At 37.2% G+C, this 25127-nt stretch overlaps 1 protein-coding gene across 1 annotated transcript in view; it reads right to left on the bottom strand.

Moving 5' to 3' along the window:
- The window catches only part of LOC145682831 (G-protein coupled receptor Mth2-like), a 130755-nt gene that overhangs the window by 2488 nt on the left and 103140 nt on the right, over positions 1 to 25127 (bottom strand). Inside the window, exons 3-4 of the mRNA XM_081754199.1 lie at positions 20490 to 20656; positions 13342 to 13522 (exon numbers count right to left, since the gene is read on the bottom strand). Coding sequence (XP_081610325.1) covers positions 13342 to 13522; positions 20490 to 20656 — 348 coding nt within the window. The remainder of the gene's footprint in view (positions 1 to 13341; positions 13523 to 20489; positions 20657 to 25127) is intronic.

Here is a 25127-nt window from a genome sequence, read left to right as displayed (position 1 = left end):
TAGTGACGTCACTTGCTACTTGATCCCCGGTTCCATTTGTAAATTTTGAGTTGGACTCCCGCCTGGGACTTTACGAGTGCCCCGGGGACACAAATTTTTCATTCAAAAGGTGTTGGGCTCCCCACACTAATTTGATATGTATTCGCTGAGTTTCATTACCTGACCGTTTCCGAAAAATCTGACCCGGAATCTGACCTTGTAATGTATAGCATGGAGCCCAATTTCTAACTTTTCACGCTTATATCTCCGCAACGGTTGAGATCGAGGATGTATACCTTTTAGTGTTATGTTCTTTTGGGACAAGGTATCCAACGGCCATAATCTCGATTCGAAGTCAGAGTAACACTTGGATAGGTTCCCTCGTAAGAGTAAGTTTTTCGGACGGTAAAATTAGATTCAAAGAATTAATTATTTTCAACACTTCTTTATAGCGAACAATAAGACCGTTAGCTTTTTGTTCTGGATAAACAACAACAATCCCCCTGCTTCTGATGATAAATTCCCGCAATCTGTGTGTATTTCTTGTAGAGTTACTACGATTGCTGCCAAACCGTCAACAAGGGTGTTGACAGCTCGAAAGTGACACATCGAACGACTGCCACCTACTCTCTCAAGCTCCAGATTGGATGATTCATAATAGCTTGTATTGCTTATAGTTTTGTATGATTTTTCGATGACTGATGAGAGAACTTTCGGAGCTGTTGAAGGTCGAAAAAAGCTTTCTTCAATCTTTTATTTTTGTCACTACATTAGCTGTGGCTAAATTTTAATAAGTGTCTTCTACAATGAACATAATGTGTTTTCTGTAGGCTAAAATTATCCTTCAAACGAACACAAAAACCAGACTTCTTTCCTGAGAAGCTAGGAAAGAACTTCCATAGCTGTTGAAGGTCAAAAAAGTTTTTTTTAATCTTTGATTTTTGTCACTACATTAGCTGCGGCTAAATTTTAATAAGTGTCTTCTACAATGAACATAATGTGCTTTCTGTAGGCTAAAATTATCCTTCAAACGAACACAAACACCAGACTTCTTTCCTGAGAAGTTAGGAAAGAACTTCCATAGCTGTTGAAGTTTTTTTTTAATCTTTGATTTTTGTCACTACATTAGCTGCGGCTAAATTTTAATAAGTGTCTCCTACAATGAACATAATGTGCTTTCTGTAGGCTAAAATTATCCTTCAAATGAACACAAACACCAGACTTCTTTCCTGAGAAGCTAGGAAAGAACTTCCATAGCTGTTGAAGGTCAAAAACAGTTTTTTTTAATCTTTGATTTTTGTCACTACATTAGCTGCGGCTAAATTTTAATAAGTGTCTTCTACAATGAACTAAATGTGCTTTCTGTAGGCTAAAATTATCCTTCAAATGAACACAAACACCAGACTTCTTTCCTGAGAAGCTAGGAAAGAACTTCCATAGCTGTTGAAGTTTTTTTTAATCTTTGATTTTTGTCACTACATTAGCTGCGGCTAAATTTTAATAAGTGTCTCCTACAATGAACATAATGTGCTTTCTGTAGGCTAAAATTATCCTTCAAATGAACACAAACACCAGACTTCTTTCCTGAGAAGCTAGGAAAGAACTTCCATAGCTGTTGAAGGTCAAAAACAGTTTTTTTTTTAATCTTTGATTTTTGTCACTACATTAGCTGCGGCTAAATTTTAATAAGTGTCTTCTACAATGAACTAAATGTGCTTTCTGTAGGCTAAAATTATCCTTCAAATGAACACAAACACCAGACTTCTTTCCTGAGAAGCTAGGAAAGAACTTCCATAGCTGTTGAAGGTCAAAAACAGTTTTTTTTAATCTTTGATTTTTGTCACTACATTAGCTGCGGCTAAATTTTAATAAGTGTCTCCTACAATGAACATAATGTGCTTTCTGTAGGCTAAAATTATCCTTCAAATGAACACAAACACCAGACTTCTTTCCTGAGAAGCTAGGAAAGAACTTCCATAGCTGTTGAAGGTCAAAAACAGTTTTTTTTTAATCTTTGATTTTTGTCACTACATTAGCTGCGGCTAAATTTTAATAAGTGTCTTCTACAATGAACTAAATGTGCTTTCTGTAGGCTAAAATTATCCTTCAAATGAACACAAACACCAGACTTCTTTCCTGAGAAGCTAGGAAAGAACTTCCATAGCTGTTGAAGGTCAAAAACAGTTTTTTTTTAATCTTTGATTTTTGTCACTACATTAGCTGCGGCTAAATTTTAATAAGTGTCTCCTACAATGAACATAATGTGCTTTCTGTAGGCTAAAATTATCCTTCAAATGAACACAAACACCAGACTTCTTTCCTGAGAAGCTAGGAAAGAACTTCCATAGCTGTTGAAGGTCAAAAACAGTTTTTTTTAATCTTTGATTTTTGTCACTACATTAGCTGCGGCTAAATTTTAATAAGTGTCTTCTACAATGAACTAAATGTGCTTTCTGTAGGGTAAAATTATCCTTCAAATGAACACAAACACCAGACTTCTTTCCTGAGAAGCTAGGAAAGAACTTCCATAGCTGTTGAAGGTCAAAAACAGTTTTTTTTTAATCTTTGAGTTTTGTCACTACATTAGCTGCGGCTAAATTTTAATAAGTGTCTTCTACAATGAACATAATGTGCTTTCTGTTGGCCAAAATTATCCTTCAAACGAACACAAACACCAGACTTCTTTCCTGAGGAATTATGATTCAACTGTGCAACAAGATTGATGAGAGGTTCATACTTCGTTGTATGGAGAATTTCTTTCTTGAGGGATACGGACAAAATCTCGCGGCCGAAACATCGCCGCCCAAAATCTCGCCGGCCAAAACCTCGCGGGACAAAATCTCGCCGGGCCAAAACCTCGCGTTGCCAAAACCTCGTCGCCCAAAACCTCGCGTGACCAAAACCTCGCCGCCCAAAACCTCGCGGGACAAAATCTCGCCGGGCCAAAACCTCGTGTGGCCAAAACCTCGCGTGGCCAAAACCTCGCCGCCCAAAACCTCGCCGCCCAAAACCTCGCGTGGCCAAAACCTCGCCGCCCAAAACCTCGCGGGACAAAATCTCGCCGAGCCAAAACCTCGCGTTGCCAAAACCTCGCCACCCAAAACATCGCGTGGCCAAAACCTCGCTGCGAATGAAACTTTTCTTTAAAATTTACTCTATGAGTTTCTTAATATGCAATTCCACATTACAAATAATAATAATAATCAAAATAATAATAAGAAGAAGAAGAAGAAGATACAAAACATCGTGTGCGTGGGCTTTCTCGGGTTATTCCCGTTTCTTCCCACTTTCTTTATTCGATCATTTCCTTTATCCTGGCCATCTACGTCTCCTTTAATCTACAGGACATAATCAAGGGACGTCGCAAAAACTCATATATTATTTCATACTTTCATAAATATTATTAGATTTTTGTTAAAATTTTAAGTTTTTTGATGTTCCAAAGTTCACGAAATTAACCCCGTTAGTTGTCATTACTTTCCTTATGCAGACTTTCTTTACCTATAACCAGCTTAAAAACATCATCTCGCCTTACCTTCACATTGAAATCCTCTAATAATGAAATAGAATTTTCATATGGTATCACGGGACTTGGTCAAATACCCGTGATACTTCTTCTGAAACAGCGTCTTGTATACCGACATCCTTATCATCTGTTGGAACATTTACATTTTGGTCAGGCGAGATTTTGGGTATGGCGATATTTTGGGGCGCGAGATTTTGGCCAGGCGAGGTTTTGGCCCCGCGAGATTTTGGTCCGCGACGTTTTGGGCGGCGAGGTTTTGGCCAGGCGGGGTTTTGACCCGGCGAGATTTTGTCCCGCGAGGTTTTGGGCGGCGAGGTTTTGGCCAGGCGAGGTTTCGGCCTGGCGAGATTTTGGGCCGCGAGGTTTTGGGAGGCGAGGTTTTGGTCCGCGAGGTTATCGCCGCGAGGTTCTGGCCGCGAGGTTTTGTACCCAAACCCTTTCTCGAACATGAAATATGCTAGGTTTGCAAAATCACTTAACATCTGAAATTTTTCTTCTTTCTGCTTTTCAGATTGTGTGTGTAACATCAATATACAGAAGTACATTGTTCCATCATTCTTTTTACCTGATATTCTATGAGATTCGCTATATTCATGTTTTAAACGTTTTCCCTCTCTTCTGTATTTTGAATTTTTCTTTTTTGAATCTTTTGAATGTTGAGTATTTTGAATCTTTTGAATTTTTCCCTCTCGTACTTTTATTCCCGTTTGTGAAATCTTTCGTTATGAAAGTATCATCAGAACTTTTTGAAAGTGGTCTATCTTTAAAATATATACTACATACTGAACAAAGAACACTACCATTCACTAGTAGCAAAAGCCACGTGTAAGTTTTTCCCCCTATACGGCATTGGAACATATTACGACATATTATCACCAACTTTCTAGCCGATTAAATTTCGGATACTTCAAATAACTCAATTATAAAGAAATATAACACTCCAAGTATTATACTTCAGAAAGCACAAATATATTACATTAAAACGCGATCAAAACACTGATTTTTTCTGTTGTTACTTCGTGCTGATACATATTACTTAGTGTTCAGCCTCTCAGATAAAAGCGAATTTTGCAGAGAATTTTAGCAAGTGTTTTCTCGAAATGACAAGGGAAGTGGGGAATAGAAAAATGGTACCATGAAAAGAAAATGTGACTTTTTGCGGAATATGGAAAAGGACATCGATTGAAACTCGCAAATTCGAAAACATAACCTGCACATTAAATTTGAAAACGGAAATACACAGGGCGGTCCGGAAGTGGGCGTACTCCCCTTTAGTTTCAACAGTATAATGTTAATTATCGTAGAGTGTCTGTACATAGTTACCTTGAAGTCTTAAGAGTCATAAGCATCGGTATGATCACCATCCATGTCGTAACACAGCTGAAGTCTCCGCCAAGTTCTCGCAGATGTTTTGCGGAGATACTCCGGATTCACGAGCGTGAAAGTGTGCTCGTAATTTCTGTGTTGTGTGATATTGAGTGTTTCTTACTTGTTGTTTTATGAAACCCCAGAGAGCATTGTCTAGTGTCGTCACATCGGAACTTCTTGGAGGCCAGGCAAAGGGAGCTGGTGGAAATACATAACCTCTTCCAATCCAGCGGTCAGGAAATGTCTGATTCAGCTAATTGTGCAAGTGAATCGCAAAGTTCGCTGGGGCTCTATCATACTGTATCACAACATTGTCTTTGATACCATTTTCTTCCAGTTGAGGCACCAAACACTCATTAAGCATTTCCAGGTAAGAATATCCATTAACATTGTCTTCGAAGTAAGGCCCAAAAATGTGTGTTGCACTCATTCCAGCCCACACCATCACGTGCGGTGGATTTCTCTCCATCTCTATGTAAAACAGTTTTTTTTACACCACATTAGAACGCTCCGAGAATGCATACTCCGGTAGATAGCACACTCGTCTGCGAAGAGGACTGCAACACGGGATCGTTTGGAAGGGGACGCTTTAAGGAGAGTTCTGCATGCCTCTTTCCGCGCATCCATATTGGCGTCACTCAGTTCATTCAGATCCATTGGACGGTAAACCTTCAATTTTAGATCTTCTTTCATGTGCCTCATCATAGTAGTCTGAGGAATACCAAGCTCCGAAGACCTTTTACGTTTGTTTTTGAAGATGACTGCTGCACTGATGCTTCCACTTCAGGCACGTTTCCCTCCGTTTTATCGATCGCCCGCCTCGGGGAGTCTTTCACACTGCCCGTAGCAAATGCACGTTTTTTCACCTCAAGATTGTTATTTTCCTTGGTGGATTAATACCAAACCGGTCCGTAAATTCCGCTTGAATGCCTTCCATGGTGTCACCTGTGTAACTCCTTTCGTAAAGCCAAACCGCAACAATAATCTTTGTTCAGTGTTATATGGACTTTGATCACATTGTTCATTACTTCAACTTCAGTGCACATAACTGTTACCAAGCAGAAAATAGCAGAAAACAAATAAACATAGATAGCAATGTTGCCAAATAATGCCAAGCAATGTTACCAAAATAATGTGGGTAAAACTTAAAACCGTCAGAAAACAGCAATTAGGGGTATTCTCATTTCCGGACCACGCTGTATACATAACTATACCTATATCTTCAAAAATTTTGAGGGGGATTTTGGGGGATAAATTTTCCCCTCCTAAGATGCCTAGATAAAACTCTGGATACAAAAGTGTTGTTTATTTTAAAATAGGTGAGTACTCGTTGTCAATGCCGTGTGGTAACACCGTACGACACACAGAACTCTAGTTGCATCGGTGAGAGTGATAACTGCTTTCTATACTTAGGACAGCCGTAAAATTACGACGTTTTTATTACAAGAACAGCGTGTAATCAGTCGTTTTCTCCATTTGCGTGGTGATACCACTTGAAGTTCATCGCCATTTGAGTGAGACATGTGATGATGGTGTCATGAATGTGTTTAATATGTTTAATGTGTTTAATGTGTTTACTGTGTTTAAAGTGCATTCGTGGGTACGACAGTTCAAAGAGAGCAGAACGTCGTGTGACAACAAACCAAAACAATCTAGGCTTTGCACAAGCTGGTCTGACAACATGATCGAACGAATGGAGAAAGTTGTTTTGGAGAATCCCCGAATGAGTTTAGAACACATCGCCTCCAAAGTTTTTATATTATGAATCACGTAACACTGAAAGAGTGCTTCAGTTTTGAGACTTAAGGTGAACTAGATTTTCCCACGAGCCTTGAAAGATTCCTCTCGAAGGCAACTCTAAAATAATTATACTATATTGTGTCAAAATCAAATATCCCTTTAAGAAAATTATTCTACAGTACATTTTAAAACCAAAGGGGAAGAGAGGTAAGTTTATATTTTCATTCCCGATTGATTTTTAAAATCTTTGAGTTTTACGTCCCACGGTTATGCCGGTTAGGCTAAAGGAGACGGTGATGATGACTAATGAATGAAATGGTGGAATGAAGAAAGTGGGAAGAAACGGGAGAACCCCGAGAAAACCCAAGCACACGGTGTTTGTCCACCACAAAGTTCACATGGCGAGGGCTAGGCCCCGATTGATTTTAAATTCAGGTAATCGAAATAAATCTGAAATCTCTGAAAATATGCGCCTTATTGCATTGAAATGTTACTTTATTTACACGAGGGTTAGTACGGAACATAATTTTCTATTCAGGGAAGGAAATACGAGCCGTACTCGTAAGCCGCACTGCATAAATGTGGCTAAATTCCATACTCATTCTTGAGTGATTTTAATCGCTGCTCGTTGATTATTAAACACGATGAAATGACGATAAAACAATCTGGCCCAATTTATGTAACTTTGCTTTCATGGAGTCTCACGGATTAACTTGTAAACCTCTCCTTAAAATTATGTGTATTACGTCACAATGTGTGGGAATCAAATCCTGATTGCTGATGACCCTACACAATAAAGATAAACTAAATAATCTTGACAAATTCAATCAATTTTACTTCCATAGGGGGCTAATAGGTTATTTTAGACCCTGCAAAATTATATATCTCCTGTCACTACCTGTGGCGATCAAACGTCACTAAACGAGAATCAAAAGATCTAATCCAATTCAAATGAATTTTGCCTCTATGGAGGCTGACAGGTTTTGGTTACTATCTTCCCGACAAAATTATACATATTATTACGACATTACTCCAGGCAACCAAACTCGGTCAAACAACAATCGAACGATCTGAACCAATTCCGATCAATTTCGCTTCCATGGAGGCTAAGAGATTAACTTGTTAGTCTCCTACAGAATTATGCGTATTATATCACTACGCGTGGCGATCAAATGACTAGACCCAATTTACTTTAATTTTGATTCTATGGGGGCTAGCATAGAATCAAAATAGTGAAATAGTTAATCTTCCCTACAAAGGCGTGGGTGGATAAGTATAGTGAAATGTCCCCAGATGAATCTTGGGGTGACAAGTGAGTGGTATATAGGTACCCGCAAGATAGGATACGTTTCAAACCTCAACTCTCACTGGTTCATGAGAAATGGCGCAAAATCGGAAAAGTTGGATTAATTTATTTCTCAAGAATGGCTCGTTCGATTTTATTCAAACTTGGATGTGTGTATAGGTGTATATAAGGGCTTTGTCTGAAAAAAAAAAATAGCAGCTCCCCGACCATTTTTCTCCCTCTCAAAAAATTAGATTCAAAATTTTGAGCCCCTTTTGACCTAAGTTATAATGGTCTGCGAGTACAATTATAAAAAAATAAATTTTAAATGTTGCTTTATCCCCAAAATTGTATCACGGGTATGGCATGGACAAAATTAGTCAAAACCCACCATACCGCATCTATACGGAAACAAATGAAAAAAGAACATATATTTATGTAGCCTTAGCATATTTGCTACGTGAATGAATGAGAAATCACACCTGAAAAGCATCAAACTCACTGAGGTCCCATTTGATGGTCTATGGCGTCAACATCCCCATTTTGAGCCAAACAAACTGTCGATATTGGTGTTTATTTCATATGTATCAATCATCCTGAACATGAATATGAGGTTAAAATTGTCATTAGACCCTGTAAGTACCCCATTTGAGGATGCCTAAAGTTTGAGTGTAAGTGGCCATATAAAAATCAATGTTACCTATACCTGCAGTGTCCAATCAAAGTGAAATAACATCAGCTGGAAAGAGAATAACCATCAACATCAACATAATGTAATTCAACCTTTGTTGTAGTGTCTCCCACAGGTCCTAAGAGGTGGGATGGGAATAAGAAGTAGAGTAGTGGAAAAATGCAACATTTGAATAAAAGGTACATTTCATCCAAGAAATAGAAGCAAATATAATGCAAACGGAAAGTAAGTTACATGTAAGAAGTACAAGTATTTCAATGTTTGAAATAAATAAGGATGAAAGGAACATTGTACTATGTACTTCAGTCCTTGTCACTATTTTCACTTATGACCACACAAATGTTGTCGTGATCGAATATTTTCCTCAATATTTGTGTTGGTTTTGGGATTCCCGACAAATATCTTCGATAACTTAGGTAATAAATAATGGCTGCAACATGGGAGCAAGAGGAGCCAACTGTTTGCAATCCATTTGCACAGTCACAACAATACCTAATGGCACTTTTGTAACCTTCTGCATTTGTTTCTAGATTAATCATTTGTATGTCTTGCTTTGCGTATGTCTTCAATGCACTTTCTTTTTCAATATCTTGTCGTTGTCTTTAACATACTGAATATTAATATTATCTCTTTCATTTAAACATTTCGGCCAAATAACATATTGCCTATTTATATTGGAAGGATCCACAAAACAATCTTTTCAAATATTTTTCGGCCATTCGAGGAAAATCTTCAAAATCATGTGAAGAAACAGATGTAAAAGGAAATTCTCTTGTTCGCAATTTCTTCTGTTCAACAAAGGCTGCAAAGTTGTTTTCGTTTCCTGACGTTTTTGTAGATTTGATGATTGTGGCGATTGCTTAGTGGTTTTCATCTGGTATCACACGTATGGAGAATTTATTGTGTAGAGAACTACCAATTTTATAATACGGGCCGATACTAGCTATAATTTCATTGTCAAATATTTCATTCATAACATACTTTACTTTCAGCATTCCATGTGTAGCTTCAACTGCCCAACAACTTCTCGTAACAAAAATGTATCATTTAATTTTGCAGTGGACAATTGTGACTTTTTACCTTTAAATGCAGGCATAGGAACTTCATAACCTTTGTTCTCAATATAAGTTTTACATGGTCTATATTTTAATCCATTGACTACTAATTTACTAATACAAAACGTACAATTCTTATGCAGATGGAGGTTCTTGCCCCCCAAGAAAAATCGGAACAGACGCTCCTGGCTGTCAGTATTTCTTTTTCGCAACAAATTCACAAAATCACAAAGATCCATTGTTTCGTGTTTGTTTCAAAGCGACAAGGGCGTTCATTCCCAAATAAATTGTTAAACATCAACAGTTTCACTATATGCCAAACTAGTGATGGGAGCGCCACAGGCCATCAAATAGGGCCTCAGTGAATTTGACACTTCAGGTGCGATTTCTCATTCATTCACTTAGCAAATATGCTAAGGCTACATCAATAGATGTTCTTTTTGCATTTGTTTCCGTATAGATGCGGTATGGTTGGTTTTGACTAATTTTGACCATGGCGTACCCGTGATACAATTTTGGGGTTTCTTTTTTAAGAATTAAATTTTACTAATATATAGATATATTGTTATACATTTTTAAATAATATTGAATCCAGTAATGGACAAGTACAATGTAAAAATTTTAAATTCATCATAAAATTTGGATTTTCGTTATTCGTTCGTTTAAGTATTTTAAGGTATTTTATTTTAAAGTAAGAATGTAAAGTATATGTATTTTAAAGTAAGAAAATCTCCTCCAGTGCTTTACCGGCAGGTATGGTTCCTAGTATTGAGGCTACATTGCCTCTCTGCACCGCCATGCTTATTCTTTGGATTAGGAAGCTGGTTGCCCTTTCATCACCGGATAAGTGTGTGATGCGTTTTCCTACTTCCTTTATGAAGTTTAGGCCTTCCCTTCCCCACGAGCCACCGGATTCAACAGCAACTGGTACCAATTGATATTTTTCCATAAGGTTGTTGTATTTTCTTCTTTTCTCTATCTCTTTTCGACCTGCTGCATTGCCCACCTGGATTGAAGAGAAAGGAAGGTTGGAAGGTGCAAAAGTGTCTGTGCATGTGAAGTCCCAAATTAAGGCTTTACCTTTCTTCCAAAGAATTAAGGACATCCCATCTGGTCTTTTTTCATCTGTTCTACTACAGCCATTTGGCTCCCTTATTGCCGGTACACCTGTGGAGATGAGTGCTCTCACAATGATGTCGTTGCAGCTCGATGTCTACCTGTGCTTTTTATGCACTAGAGACCATATAGTCCTTTTTTGTCAACAGGGGTTTTGCACGCTTGGCATTTATGGGGTTCGCAAATATCTGCTCCTAATCTTAACGCAATTGTTATCCTAAAAGATTCATCATTCAGGTGAAGGCCTAGAGGACGTGAGGGTAAAGCTTTGAGCCAAGCACCTGCCTCAATGGATGATGCAGCGATCAGTCTGGCCTTGTCTTCTGGATTGTCGGAAGACTGTAGTAAAAATGAAAAATTTGATTGTATGATAGGTTTTTCCCATGTGGATTGTTTAGCCCTGAAACTGAAGTAGGGTAAATCGGAGCCCACCAACAATGACCATGTGAACGAGCAATCTTGAACTTCAGAATCCCAGTGGAGATTGTTGTTCTGTTGGAGAAGTGATTTTATTAGACATTGAGAGCCGTAGAATGATGCCAAGAAGGCGGGAATAGCCAAATCTAAGGCTCTTCGAATGGCTAATCCACCAAGATTAACTGGGAGAGATGCCTGAAGCCATTTGCTATCCTCAAGGACACAATTTAGGATAGACTTCAACATTTAAGATTTATTTTGGGGTTAAGGCAACATTTAAGATATATTTTTTCATAATTGTACACGCAGACCATCATAGGTCAAAAGGGGCTCAAAACATTGAATCTAATTTTTTGAGGGAGAAAAATGTTCGGGGGTAGCTGCTAATTTCTTCAGACAAAGCCCTTATATACACCTATACATACATCCAAGTTTGAACAAAATCGAACGAGCCTTTCTTGAGAAATAAATTAATCCTACTTTTCCACTTTTGCCTCATTTCTCATGAATCAATGAGAGTTGAGGATTGAAACGTGAGGGATTAATGTATCTTGGAGGTACTTACATACCGCCCACTTGTCGTCCCAAGATTCATCTGGGGCCATTTAACTATATTTATCCACCCATTCACTTTATGGGTATTACGTCACTTTGTGTGGTGAAGAAACACTGATTGTTGACGATCAAACGATCTAATCTAATTTTGATCAATTTTGCTTCCGTGGGGCGAAGAAGTCAACTTGTAGCCCTTCTACAGAGTTATGCATATGACTTCAGTATGCGTGGCGATCAAACGCTGATTGTGGCTATCAAACGACAATCAAACGATTTGGCTCAATTTTGAACAATTCTGCTTACGTAGAGATCTAGCAGGTCACCAGTCTGAAGATCCTTCCTATAAGTAAAGCTTTAACAAGAAACAAACTAAGTAAAAATTATGGTACATATAAAATAGTATATGTTCGAACTTCAACATAATGAATCATTGATACACAATGGAAAAGAGGAACAGCAACTACAATAACAAGAATGAAATACTTAAAAGGCCCCATCACGGCGAAATTAAAATATTGCTAATTTCACAGTAATTATGTGATATCTTCAAATAGATAAAAGATAACAGCAAAATGGAACAAGAGCGCGATAGACAATATTATTTTATATGAGATATCGTTATTTTAACTCACTTATCTGCTTTCGATTTAAAGTCATTTAGAAAATTGACAATTTATTTTCGCGTTTATAAATGGCTGCAAACGGAAAGCTACTAGGTGACTCGTGGTAACGTTATCTCATGCAAAATAATATTGTCTACCGTGCTCTTGTTCCACATTTCGTTTATCTTTTTATCTATTTGAAGATATCACATAATTACTGTGAAATTAGTGGGATTTTAATTTCGCAGTGATTACACCTCTTAAAGAAATCCATAGGAGAGAGAAAGTCACGAATCAGGCAAAACAAAACACACAAAACATTCATCCATTGCCACAAGGAATATAAGAAACTTAACTCCAAGGACTTAAGATGTAAACAGGATAGAAGAAAACAGATTGACAAAAGGATATGGGCGGTATGACCAGCAGAATTATGAATAAAATGACCAAACCGGAAAGGAACATTGAATGGAAAAATGCAAGTAATTCTGTCGAAACAAAGAATGTTGAGGGGAGAAGCAAAATAAATAAATAAATAAATAAATGGCAAGCTCTCTGCAAAATCTCGATACTAATAAATAAAAAAAGAGAATAGAATGAAGTAAGCAAGTAATAAGGATACATTTTTAAATTGCGATTTAGAAATGAGGGGGTGAGCACAACAGTGCTCTAACCCACATTTTTTTTTTCAAAATAGAGAAGAATCAAGTTAAAATTAAACACATGTGCTTTTTGTACAATATACCAAAAGCAACCACAAGTAGTTGAATGTGTCATGCATTTTACATATATATATTGTATATACAAAAAAAACAACACGTGTTTAAGTTTAACTTGATTTTTCTCCATTTTTAAAAATGTGGGTTACACCACAGGTGCGCTCACCCCCTCAAATATACTTTCGGTAATTACATACAATATTAGATACAACATACAACATCTGCAAACACTGTATCAAAGGATATATATCAGAATTGCAATCTGGCTATCAGTTTGAGTGAAAATACCTTTGTTTGTTGTCGGACTCCTGACAATGTCTTTTACTGTTAGTTCGTTTGAGAGCCTTCTTCATTCCTTTGGTGCGAGCCTTGAGTTTAGTCACAATGTAGATGAAGAGAATAAGATTTATCAGTAGAAGGAGACTGATGGGGCCAAAGAAGTAAGCCGTTTGAACAGCCCAATCTTCCTCTGTAAAACATTTTTTAAAAAAATGAAACAATATTTATATAAGCCGTTATCAATACGAAAACCTGGTAGTATCAACTTACATAACATATGGTTAAAATATGGCTTTATTCTCTAGATTAGAAGTTCAAACTCTATTCCCATGAATGTGGACCAATTCTGTTTTTGCTGCGTAAAATGTAATAAATCCAAAAATCATAAAATCGTAGTCATGTGGCAAAGTTTAGGATTGAAACGTTTCTGATTACGTAAAGTATTAAAAAAGCAAAGTTTATTACGCGCTTTACACTGCTCGCGAAATGTTGGGTATTTTAAATCTCTGCATAAATTGTTCCACACAAAGTATTATAAAAAGGTTTTTAAGTTCAAATGTTTAGAGCATTTTTGGACTTAACACCTTTTACGCAGCAAACATACAATTATTTGTACGATTAATGAGATAAGAGTAAAATAGTGTAACATATAAAACAGAAAGTAATCTTGTTTCAGATCAAATCACGGGAAAATGACAACTGTTTGAAATGAATTTTTGGATATAGTTATCAATTACCTCGCGCTGTTTCTTTTTTATTACTATTATGTTCCTTGGTTAAAGTGTATATTCTATGAAGGAAGTGGAGATCGTAATTTATGCGAAAAGTTGAGTTTCTCCGAAGTCTGTCAAGTTAGAACTTGGCATATAAACTCCTCATTAAAAATTAAAGAGACACATGTCTGTAGCACCGTATTAGATTTTTCTTGATTCATAGGCCTGACTTAGATTTTTATCACACTATTCGCTTGGGAATTGAGAAGGGGTTGAGGGGTGAGGGTTTGGAAGGAAGTGACATATAAAAATAATCGAAAACAATTGATAATAGTGTCTGATTCAAAGTCTTCGGAGTCGTTGAGATAAATAGTGACTACTCGATGCCAATTAAGTGCAATTTCATCCTCCATCGGCATAGAGGTAAGAGGTCGGATGGAAAGCTGGTTGCATTACGAATTTTCATAATTTAGCTTTCATTGAAATATGCATCATGAAGGAGCAGGGGTTCAAATACTTTCTATAAATCTATTCTGACCGTGCAAAGAAGAGGCCTTCAAGCTAATTTACATTAAGAGGCCTAATCACTGCGAAATTAAAATACCGCTAATTTTACAGTAATTATGTGATACATTCAAATAGATAAAAGATAATCGAAAAGTGGAACAAGAGCTAGCTACACAATATTATTTTGCATGAGGTACCGTTATCACGAGTCACCTAGTAGCTTTTCGTTTGCAGCCATTTAGAAACGCGAAAATAAATGCCGATTTTGTAAATGGCTGAAAATCGATAGCAGATGAGTCGTGATAACCCCCTCTGTAAGACACATGGTCATTGAGAGGAGCCTATCTAACATGCCCTAAGACTCATGGACTTTGTGGACTTTGTGGTGGACAAACACCGTGCTCGTGAGTTTTCTCGAGGTTCTCCCATTTCCTCCCATTTTCATGTAACATAATACTGTCTAGCGAGCTCTTATTCCACTTTCCGATTGTCTTTTATCTATTTGAAGATATCACTTAATTACTAAAAAAAATAGCGGTATTTTAATTTCGCAGTGACTGGGCTTCTTAAAAAAATAATAAACACAGGTATTTAACATTTCCCTTTGGGACACTGTAGTGTACGGCGATTCAATAAAATCATAAGAAACGCGTCTATTGTAAATGAAACACTTGTTACAGATCAGATTTAACTCTGCTTGGAAGTCCGTGTAGGTCAGATGCTATGCTAAAAGGTAAATCCAATTCTAAGCTCGCAATTGGATATTTAAGTTAAACTCGAAACAAACTAACTCAACTTATCAAATGGTATTATATACTGTAAAGTTTTCTCTCTTTTTAGGGTAGAGCTAATAGATGGTACACGCGAGTTTGGACTTTCCCCGCCTTCTTATTATACAATTTCCTCTTGAATACAAAATAATATAAATAAATATAACTTATTATTTGGAGGTTTGTTGGTGAAGTCAAATTAGCCCAATTACCATGAGTCTTAGGAAGTGTTAGATAGGCGTCTCTCAATGACCATGTGTCTTACAGAGGGGGTTAAGGTGCGCTCAATAATTAGGGTCTTAGACAGTGGTGGTTTGATCAACGGGGAAAAATTGATGTTTTCTGTGGTGTCCAGTTTTCTTTTAATACAGAAATGTTGCTGACTGTTTGTCTCTGCGTCACTTGCCAAACGTTGGCGATGGTGGACAACGGCTGTCGTTTAAAGTGTGTTTAGTTCAAGCACGTGGTGTAGAAACACATGGTTACATCTAGCATATGTCCTAAAAACACGTGACACTTTACAATACATATTTTAAAACTTTGCTTTATATATGTAGAGTGTTAATAAAAGGAGTGTGACTTTTACTACCAGTTTTTATTATAATTTTTTATTATAAAAATATTTTATAAAATATTGTATAAATATTTTTTTAGTATATAAGATTAGTTATAGGTAGTTTTTGATCGTAAGGTCACAGACAGGATCTTTATAGAGCCCCGTAGCAGGTTAAGCAGAGGGGGTATTAAGGATTTAATGTTTTGTAGTAAGTAAAGGCGGGTTTGAGATACCATACTGTGCATGAACTGTAGGCGAGGACACTTATCATAGTTCAAAAATATTCCCGAATTCTTGTGCCATTGTTTGTGATGTATCTATACGATTATTGTGCTGGAGACAGAAAAAAAAATTTGTCGCACAGGAAATCAAGTACTTAGGGTTTTAACTTTGATCGTTATAGAGCAAAAACGGTATCATAGCGATAAACGGTTTTGTGCAAGCAATTAAACGTCCCAGGAATATATTCCATCTCCACTTCAATCTCTCTGTTTAAAACTAGAACTGACAGAAAATCAAGCACTTCCGGTTTTAAAGATGACTTCCTTAGAATAAAAATTGTAGTAGGTACTGAGAAGTGGTTTCCTGTGATCAATTAAGCATTTCAAAAATACTTTCCATGTCCACTCAACTCTCTCTATTGAAACCGGAAGTAGATATCAACCATCAGTTTCGGTTTCAATATCAATTGGAAAAATATTGTCATATAGAAATCAAAGCCCTTGACATAGTGTACATGTCTCACTGCTACTTGTTCTTCCATCTATCCTCACAAAAACAAAACCCACTTCTAAATTTTCTAAATAATTCTGATCTCCAATAACCTCGTCTATCGGCACAACCTTCAGCAAGAGAGCTTTTATAGTGTATGAGGGTGATTCACAGAATAATGCCTCCAAGTCCACTACTTAGTCACTAGTATTGCAAACATTGTGAACTGTTTATCATTTATGTACTGATGGTTAAGCTATAGAATGTCACTTGTTTCACCTTTCTATCTCTTCTCGTTCCAGAGTAATGGGGCAATCCATTGTATCTAGTGGTGACATCCGATTGAAACAGAGACCTATCATTGAATTTCTGACTGCAGAAGGTTGTGCGCCCAGGAACATTCATCGCCGACCATGAGTCGTGGATACATCATTACGACCCGGAAACGAAGCATCAGTCGATGGATAGAAGTTGTCCCTTCTGCTGGCAAAGCGTTGTTGACATTCTGCCTCATCCTGTCTACATTCCGGATCTTGCGTCCTGTGACTTTTGTCTCTTCCCTAAACTTAAAGATCACCTTAAGGTCGAACACTGCAACTGTGACGCGGAGCTGGAAGCAGAAGTTCGCCAATGGTATCGCCAGCAGCCACCACAGTTCTTCGCCTTGCCCGTAATGGGGACTATGTTGAAAAATGATGCCACCATTTGTAGCTGACATTGCAAGCTTTGCACCGATAACTGTATCGGTGCTGTCACACACAAATAAAGGTATCACCTTAGATGCATTACTTTCTGAATCACCCTCGTAAATTACACAGTTTTTAGTCATTAACTGATTTATATGTCTTGTTTTCAATCCTCAAAAATGCCATTGACGCCCGTTGCGTCAAAACTCCTCTTTGTAAGCACCACTCAGTTCTAGAGTGGAATATCCTATATGAGAACATTAAAGTTAATTTGCGCACATGTTAAAACTCGGATGAAGGTAATATGAAAGTTGAGTGTATATATAATGGTTAATTTGTTACTCTTCATTTAAAAATTAAAAAATAAGAATAATTGAAATGCCCGCCTTTCGTACGGTAAGAATAGTATCATATAATAAGTGAATTATAGCTTAATAGTGCATAAAGTTTTTTTTTTTTAACATGGAACAGAATGGACAATTAAAATAATATTTTTCAGTGCGAGTATTTGGTACGCGGAAGGTGAGGGAATAGTCAAAGCATCCAAAAGTAAAAATAACCTGAGGCCAAGATTGTGTGAACTGGAAAATAAACTTTCCCACAATAAACTATAACATAACACCTAGATTACCTGGATATGTGCATCTGTGATCTTGTCTATTGTTTGCAAGAAAAGTTAAAAACAAAAATATCCAGTGGACAAATACACGGATTTTCCAAAGCTGAACAGAAAAAACAAAAATAACTAACACTTTATATGTGTATACATAACAATAATATTTATCAGAAAACTATTATTTCACTGGTCTAAGATTCAAAAATATAGTGCCAACTAGTTGTGACAAACAAAAACGATGGTGCGTATAAAAAGTAAAACTTCTAAAGCGAATGGATCATTCCGGATCATTCATTCGGCTTCCACCATTTGTGATTCACTTCGTTCCGCTCAAAGCTTCGACATAAAGTCTCTGAGCAGCTGTCGTCAGGACATTAAGTATCAACTCAGAAAGAAAGTATAGCTAATGTGTGGTATAGTATGACAAGTCAAAATTATCTATTAGCAATTTACACGCTTTTGTAGTTATTATATGCTTCTTTCTTTTGTACCGTAATATATTTGTGCATTTGACTTATGTGTAATTGTTTCTTTTATTCTAAATATTAATTAATTACATTATGCATTCTTCTTATTATTTTTATTCAATCTCTTTTATTCCACTATTAGTGACATCTCAATGAAATGTCATGGATCATTTGGGTAATGGTCTCCATGTGACAGGCAATACACTATAATCCCACTATACTACCCGTTCCATTATTGTGGTATACTAATACATTTTACTATTACACTGTTATGGATCAATTATATATATATATATATATATATATATATATATATATATATATATATATATATATATATATATATATATATATGTTAATAGGTTTATGAAAAATATTTTAAATATGTGTTTAAACCCCTTTGTCCCCTTAGGAGAGGTAGTTTAACCAAAGTAAAAAGATAAAATCCTATTTGGGGGTAGGCACTAGCTTGGTCTACTCCCTTCCGCCTTTAGAAGCGGCATTTTTGAAAGCAACATGTGGCCAATTTTATTGTTAATGAGGAGTTTACGTGCCCAGTTCATCTCCTTAAATTGAAGGCCTCCAAACTTGTGTTTCCTGGCATAAATTTTGAAAGCCCTTACCCCTTACGAGGCGAATTTTAATTAGTGTGAGATGATAAATCCAATAGTTCATTTGAAACTAGTCAAAGGTTTAGAAATATATAGTGGACAAATGTGTTTTAAAAAAACGCACAAAACTAATTGCTTAATTCTACAGTATATCATTAAAAAAAAAGATGATATTTATCGGTAAATCTATTCAAAGTAATAACATTCTTTGTTGTATTGTTATGAGTAAACAAAATGTCTCTGCAAATTAACTATCTTCTGTAATAGATATGTGTCTCTATTAGAACACTTTGTAGAAATGAAATGAAATCTTTCAGTTTAATGTCCCAAGATCATGTCCTTTAGACTAAAAAAACTGTATGATTAAGGCAAGTGAATGATGATGGAAAAATTGGTAGAATGAGAATGTGGAGGGAGCACCCTGAGAATACCCACGGACACGGTGTTTTCCATCACAAACTTACTTAGTCGAGGATCGAGCCTAGGACCCCACACACCTCAGGTAAGTGCTCAACGACTGAGCCCTTGTACTACCTAACATTTTGTATGAGGCCTCATCACTGCGAAATTAAAATACCGCTAATTTTACAGTAATTACGTGATATTTTCAATCAGATAAAAGATAATCGAAAAGTGGAACAAGACCTCCCTAGACAATATTACTTTGCGTGAGATACCGTTATCAAGACTCATTTATCTGCTTTCAATTTCCAGCCATTTAGAAAATCGGCATTTTTTTTTTCGCGTTTTTAAATAACTGCATACGGAAAGCTACTAGGTGACTCGTGATAATGGTACTCATGCAAACTAACATCGTCTAGGGAGGTCTTGATCCACTTTTTGATTATCTTTTATCTATTTGAAGATATCACATAATTATTGTAAAATTAGCGGTATTTTAATTTCGCAGTTATAGAGACTCTTAAAACGAATTCCGTTATAAGTTAAGAATTAATCTCTTTCTGCTGCAATTTTCCCGAACCACTCTTAACGATGTATTACAGTAGGGAGTCTACTATCATTTCAGATTTTGTCAAGTAGGGATGGTGCAAAATTGTCAACCAACATAACAGTTTCACGTTTATTGATAGTATATTAGTATACAATTTATTTAAAAAAAACATATGTTTTTTCAAAACTCAGAGTGGCCAATTGCGGCTCTGCTCTTCCCAAATGATGCCTCCTGATGGATTACCCTCTAATGAGCATTTGAGTAACAAAAGTTTAACGTACGATTTGTAATTAAATGGCGTGACAAACATCTTGGCATTTGAGGGCGGCGTTCCAAGTTCCCTCTAAATTCTGCTAACAAATGAGAAGCCAGCGGAATTGCCACGTTTATTTTGTACGTCTATCCTCTGCCACCTGATCGCGCTGTATTTCGTCTGTTTAGCCATAGCCACACTCCTTAGCACTCGGCAACGTCGCGTCAGAGCTTGCGTTTTATTCGATTAGCTGAAATGCCAAGATGTTTGTCACAGGCTTTAGTATGAATTGATTTATAGTTGTTAATAACTTACCATGGAACCAACAATACATCTCTCCAATTCTTGGGTTGAGTAGAGAGTTTGGAACAAACTCCATTATAAGAGTGATGAGGGTTAGAATCCCTGAGCAACCCCAAGCATACAAGGAGTAGAAGACAAATTTCCTTCTTTCTCTTTTGCCATAAATCAGACGACTGCCACTGAAACAGATGGGAAGTCTTATTAATGGAAAACACATTATAATACATCAAAATTATATATTGTACAATAATATATAAATATTCAAGCTTTGTACTTTGTAAATCCATGTAAAGAGTTCAAGTTCGGCTTTACTAAATTTAATGGGTTGCGTTAGGATTGCTTGCAACCTAGTTCAGATTATTGATACAAGCTCAAAGCTCACTTAGTTCTTTCTGACAAAAGCAAGGTGTTCATAATTAAGTAGAAGATGTTTGACAGACTGTAGTATTTCCAATTCTGAAAAAAATCGATGTTGCAACACTGTGTATCTTGAGAGTGGGGATAACGATTACTGGACATAGAACCGATAATGTATGTCAGGCGGTGCAAGAGAGGATAAATGAAACATTCCCGAACAGATAACGTATGCCAGACAGTGCAAGAGAGGATAAATAAAACATTCCCGAACCAATAAAGTCTGCCAGACAGTGCAAGAGAGGATTAATGAAAGATTCCCGAACCGATAATGTATGCCAGACACTGCAAGAGAGGATAAATTAAACATTCCCGAACCGATAATGTATGCCAGGCAGTGCAAAAGAGGATAAATGAAACATTTTCGAACAGATAATGTCTGCCAGACAGTGCAAGAGAGGATAAATGAAATATTTTCGAACAGATAATGTTTGCCAGACAGTGCAAGAGAGAATAAATGAAATATTCCCGAACCGATAATGTTTGCCAGATAGTGCAAGAGAGGATAACTCAAACATTCCCGAACCGATAATGTATGCCAGAGAGTGCAAAAGAGGATAAATGAAACATTTCCGAACAGCTAATGTTTGCCAGACAGTGCAAGAGAGGATTAATGAAACATTCCCTAACCGATAATGTTTGCCAGATAGTGCAAGAGAGGATAAATGAAACATTCCCGAACCGATAATGTGTGCCGGACAGTGCAAGAGAGGATAAATGAAACATTTCCGAACCGATAATCTATGCCAGACAGTGCAAGAGAGGATAAATGAAACATTTCCGAACCGATAATGTATGCCAGACAGTGCAAGAGAGGATAAATGAAACAGTACTGAACCGATTATGTATGCTAGACTGTGCAAGAGAGGATAAATGAAACATTTCCGAACCGATAATCTATGCCAGACAGTGCAAGAGAGGATAAATGAAACATTTCCGAACCGATAATGTCTGCCAGACAGTGCAAGAGAGGATAAATGAAACAGTACTGAACCGATTATGTATGCTAGACTGTGCAAGAGAGGATAAATGAAACATTTCCGAACCGATAATCTATGCCAGACAGTGCAAGAGAGGATAAATGAAACATTTCCGAACCGATAATGTATGCCAGACAGTGCAAGAGAGGATAAATGAAACATTCCCAAACCGATAATGTATGCCAGACAGTGCAAGAGAGGATAAATGAAACAATTCCGAACAGATCATGTATGCCAGACAGTGCAAGAGAGGATAAATAAAACAATTCCGAACCGGTAATGTTTGCCAGACAATGCAAGAGAGGATTAATGAAACATTCCCGAACCGGTCATGTATGCCAGACAGTGCAAGAGAGGATAAATGAAACATTTCCGAACAGATCATGTATGCCAGACAGTGCAAGAGAGGATAAATGAAACATTCCCGAACCGATAATGTATGCCAGACAGTGCAAGAGAGGATTAATGAAACATTCCTGAACCGATAATCTATGCCAGACAGTGCAAGAGAGGATAAATGAAACATTTCCGAACCGATAATGTCTGCCAGACAGTGCAAGAGAGGATAAATGAAACAGTACTGAACCGATTATGTATGCTAGACTGTGCAAAAGAGGATAAATGAAACATTGCCGAACCGATAATGTATGCCAGACAGTGCAAGAGAGGATAAATGAAACATTCCCGAACCGATAATGTATGCCAGACAGTGCAAGAGAGGATAAATGAAACAGTACTGAACCGATTATGTATGCTAGACTGTGCAAAAGAGGATAAATGAAACATTGCCGAACCGATAATGTATGCCAGACAGTGCAAGAGAGGATAAATGAAACATTCCCGAACCGATAATGTATGCCAGACAGTGCAAGAGAGAATAAATGAAACATTCTCGAACCGATGGATAAGTTGACGTGGGTTTGTGGAATGGCCAGCTCTCTCCCGATTTGTATTTTTCTTACGGGGTGTTTTAAAGGACAAGCAACATCACATACGCGATTTGGCCGAACTACGGAAAGCTATCACAGAAGAGTTCCACAGGATACCAGTATGGGTCTCTTAAGCTGCTTCTGTCAACGTCGCTCCTCGTCTGAAGGCATGGATCGATTTGGATGATGCATTGGTGTACCATGCCATGGGGAACGTAAATTAAAATTCTTGTATGGAAAGATGTGAGAGTAATGTCTTTATGTACAATTTTATCTTTTAAAGTTATGTTGCTATTTCCTTACTAGGGATGCGCACGAGTCTATTCTAGTCGAGATTTAAGCCTGTCTCAACTCGAAAATATGTTCCTGTCTCGACTCGTGTCTCGACTCGTCTAGAATTCGAGACGATACGTCTCGAAATTCGAGTCGAGACAAAATATACGATTTAAAATATACGCACACATCAGCCAGAACATTATGATTACCTATCTAATTTGTTAGTATATTCACCTTTGGCACGGATAACAATGGCGAAGCGTCTTGGCATTTATGCAATCATCCTTGGTAGGTCGCTGGAGAGAGTTGGCACCACATGTGCACACACAGGTTACCTAATTCCCGTAAATTCCGGGGAAGGGGCGATGCGCTCTGACCTCACGTTTAATTACATCCCAGATGTGCTCGATTGGGTCCGGCGAGTTGGGGACCAGCACATCACTTGGAACTCGCCCCTGTATTCCTCGAACCACTCCATCACACTCGTGGCCTTGTGACATGGTGCATTATCTTGTCGAAAAATGCCAGTACCGTTAGGAAACATGGTCGTCATGAAGTTGCGTACGTAGTCTGCAATCAGTGCGATTCGTCTCGGCCGTCATGGTGCCTTGCTCAAGCTCAACTAGACACATGGATGCTCAAGTGAATATCCCCCAGAGAATAATTAAGCCGCCGCCAGCTTGTCTTCGTCCCGGTGTTAAGGAGCTGTTTTCTTTATACAAACTAGAGAATCTATTATTATTATTGTTATTATTATTATTATTATTATTATTATTATTATTATTATTATTATTATTATTATTATTATTATTATTATTATTGGTGCACGCATGTGTTCAGGATAATTATCTCCTCTCTGCAATGTGCCATAAATCAACCGAATGTAGATTAGATATTTTGCTGCTGTATAAACAAACTAAATCAAGATGTGTTTTTCTATTTCTTTTCTTAACATAGTAAAACGCTTGGGTAACGGATAATATATCTTATATTCGATTTGTTTACCGAACGTGTCACAAAATAATCAAGATTATATTTAAGCCCTTAAAAACTAGTGAGTCACACACAGTGAAAGTGTCTCCCAGTTCTTTAAAAAGATAACTTATGTTGACTTTGTTATATAACTTGGGCTAAAAAATGTTAATCTGCAGGATTTTCTCCCCATTTTTCCAGATTTCTGTTAACACCGTAGCTTCATAACTGCCAGGTTATTGGTTCGAAACCCGTCTCCAAAATCTGTTCATTTTTTAATTCTTCATTCTCTATATGTTAAGATCTTTCTCTCACTCCATATCATCTAATAACTCAAAAAATATCCATCTTAATTCGACAACTGCCGGACTGCTGCTCACAAGTTTTACTGGGAACCTATGATTCTTATTATGCTACAGAAAATCACAATTTTCCTCAGAATATGAATGTTTCTCCAATTTTCCAATTCTAAGTTTGTATACGTGAATGTATCCCCATATTTGACTCTTTCTCCGCCCTCTCTTCTTCCTTTCGCCCTCAATGTCGTCCGTCAGGAACCCACATAGCATGGGATCAAAGTCCTAGTCTTGAAACTAGATGTAAACTTTTACGAATGACAATCGTGACTCCTTATAGGTTTGGTTTTACTGGTCTGTGGATATTTATGCACTTCAAATAAGAAACGTAAACACAAACGTCAGTAAAACAGTGGTTTCCGTTCTGGAAATTTCGATATCTAAAATGCTTCTCGCAGTGGGCGAGCAACCACAGTATAATATTCTGGTAAATGCCGAGCAAGACCTGCATCTGAACACCCATGACGTCCCCAATGATCTAAACATTTATCGGGATCACCAATATTAACTGTCGGAGAAAGGTGGCTAAAAATATAACGCCTGAGTTGTATGCAACCCATATTACTTAGCTGAATTTTTGGTTGCAGTATATTTTAGGATATACTTTGCTTATTACGCATTGCAGAATTATTTGATTTTTCGTAGGGGATAGGCTATTTGATTAGTGATAACCGGATCGAAATATGACCAAGAGCTCTCGATATAATCGCAAATATACATACG

This window comes from Thermobia domestica, chromosome 1, assembly GCF_964235325.1.
Source record: "Thermobia domestica chromosome 1, izTheDome1.hap1.1, whole genome shotgun sequence".
NCBI classification, from domain to species: Eukaryota; Metazoa; Arthropoda; class Insecta; order Zygentoma; family Lepismatidae; genus Thermobia; species Thermobia domestica.
Note: the sequence above shows the minus strand (reverse complement) of the source record. Positions and strands in the feature narration are given on the sequence as shown.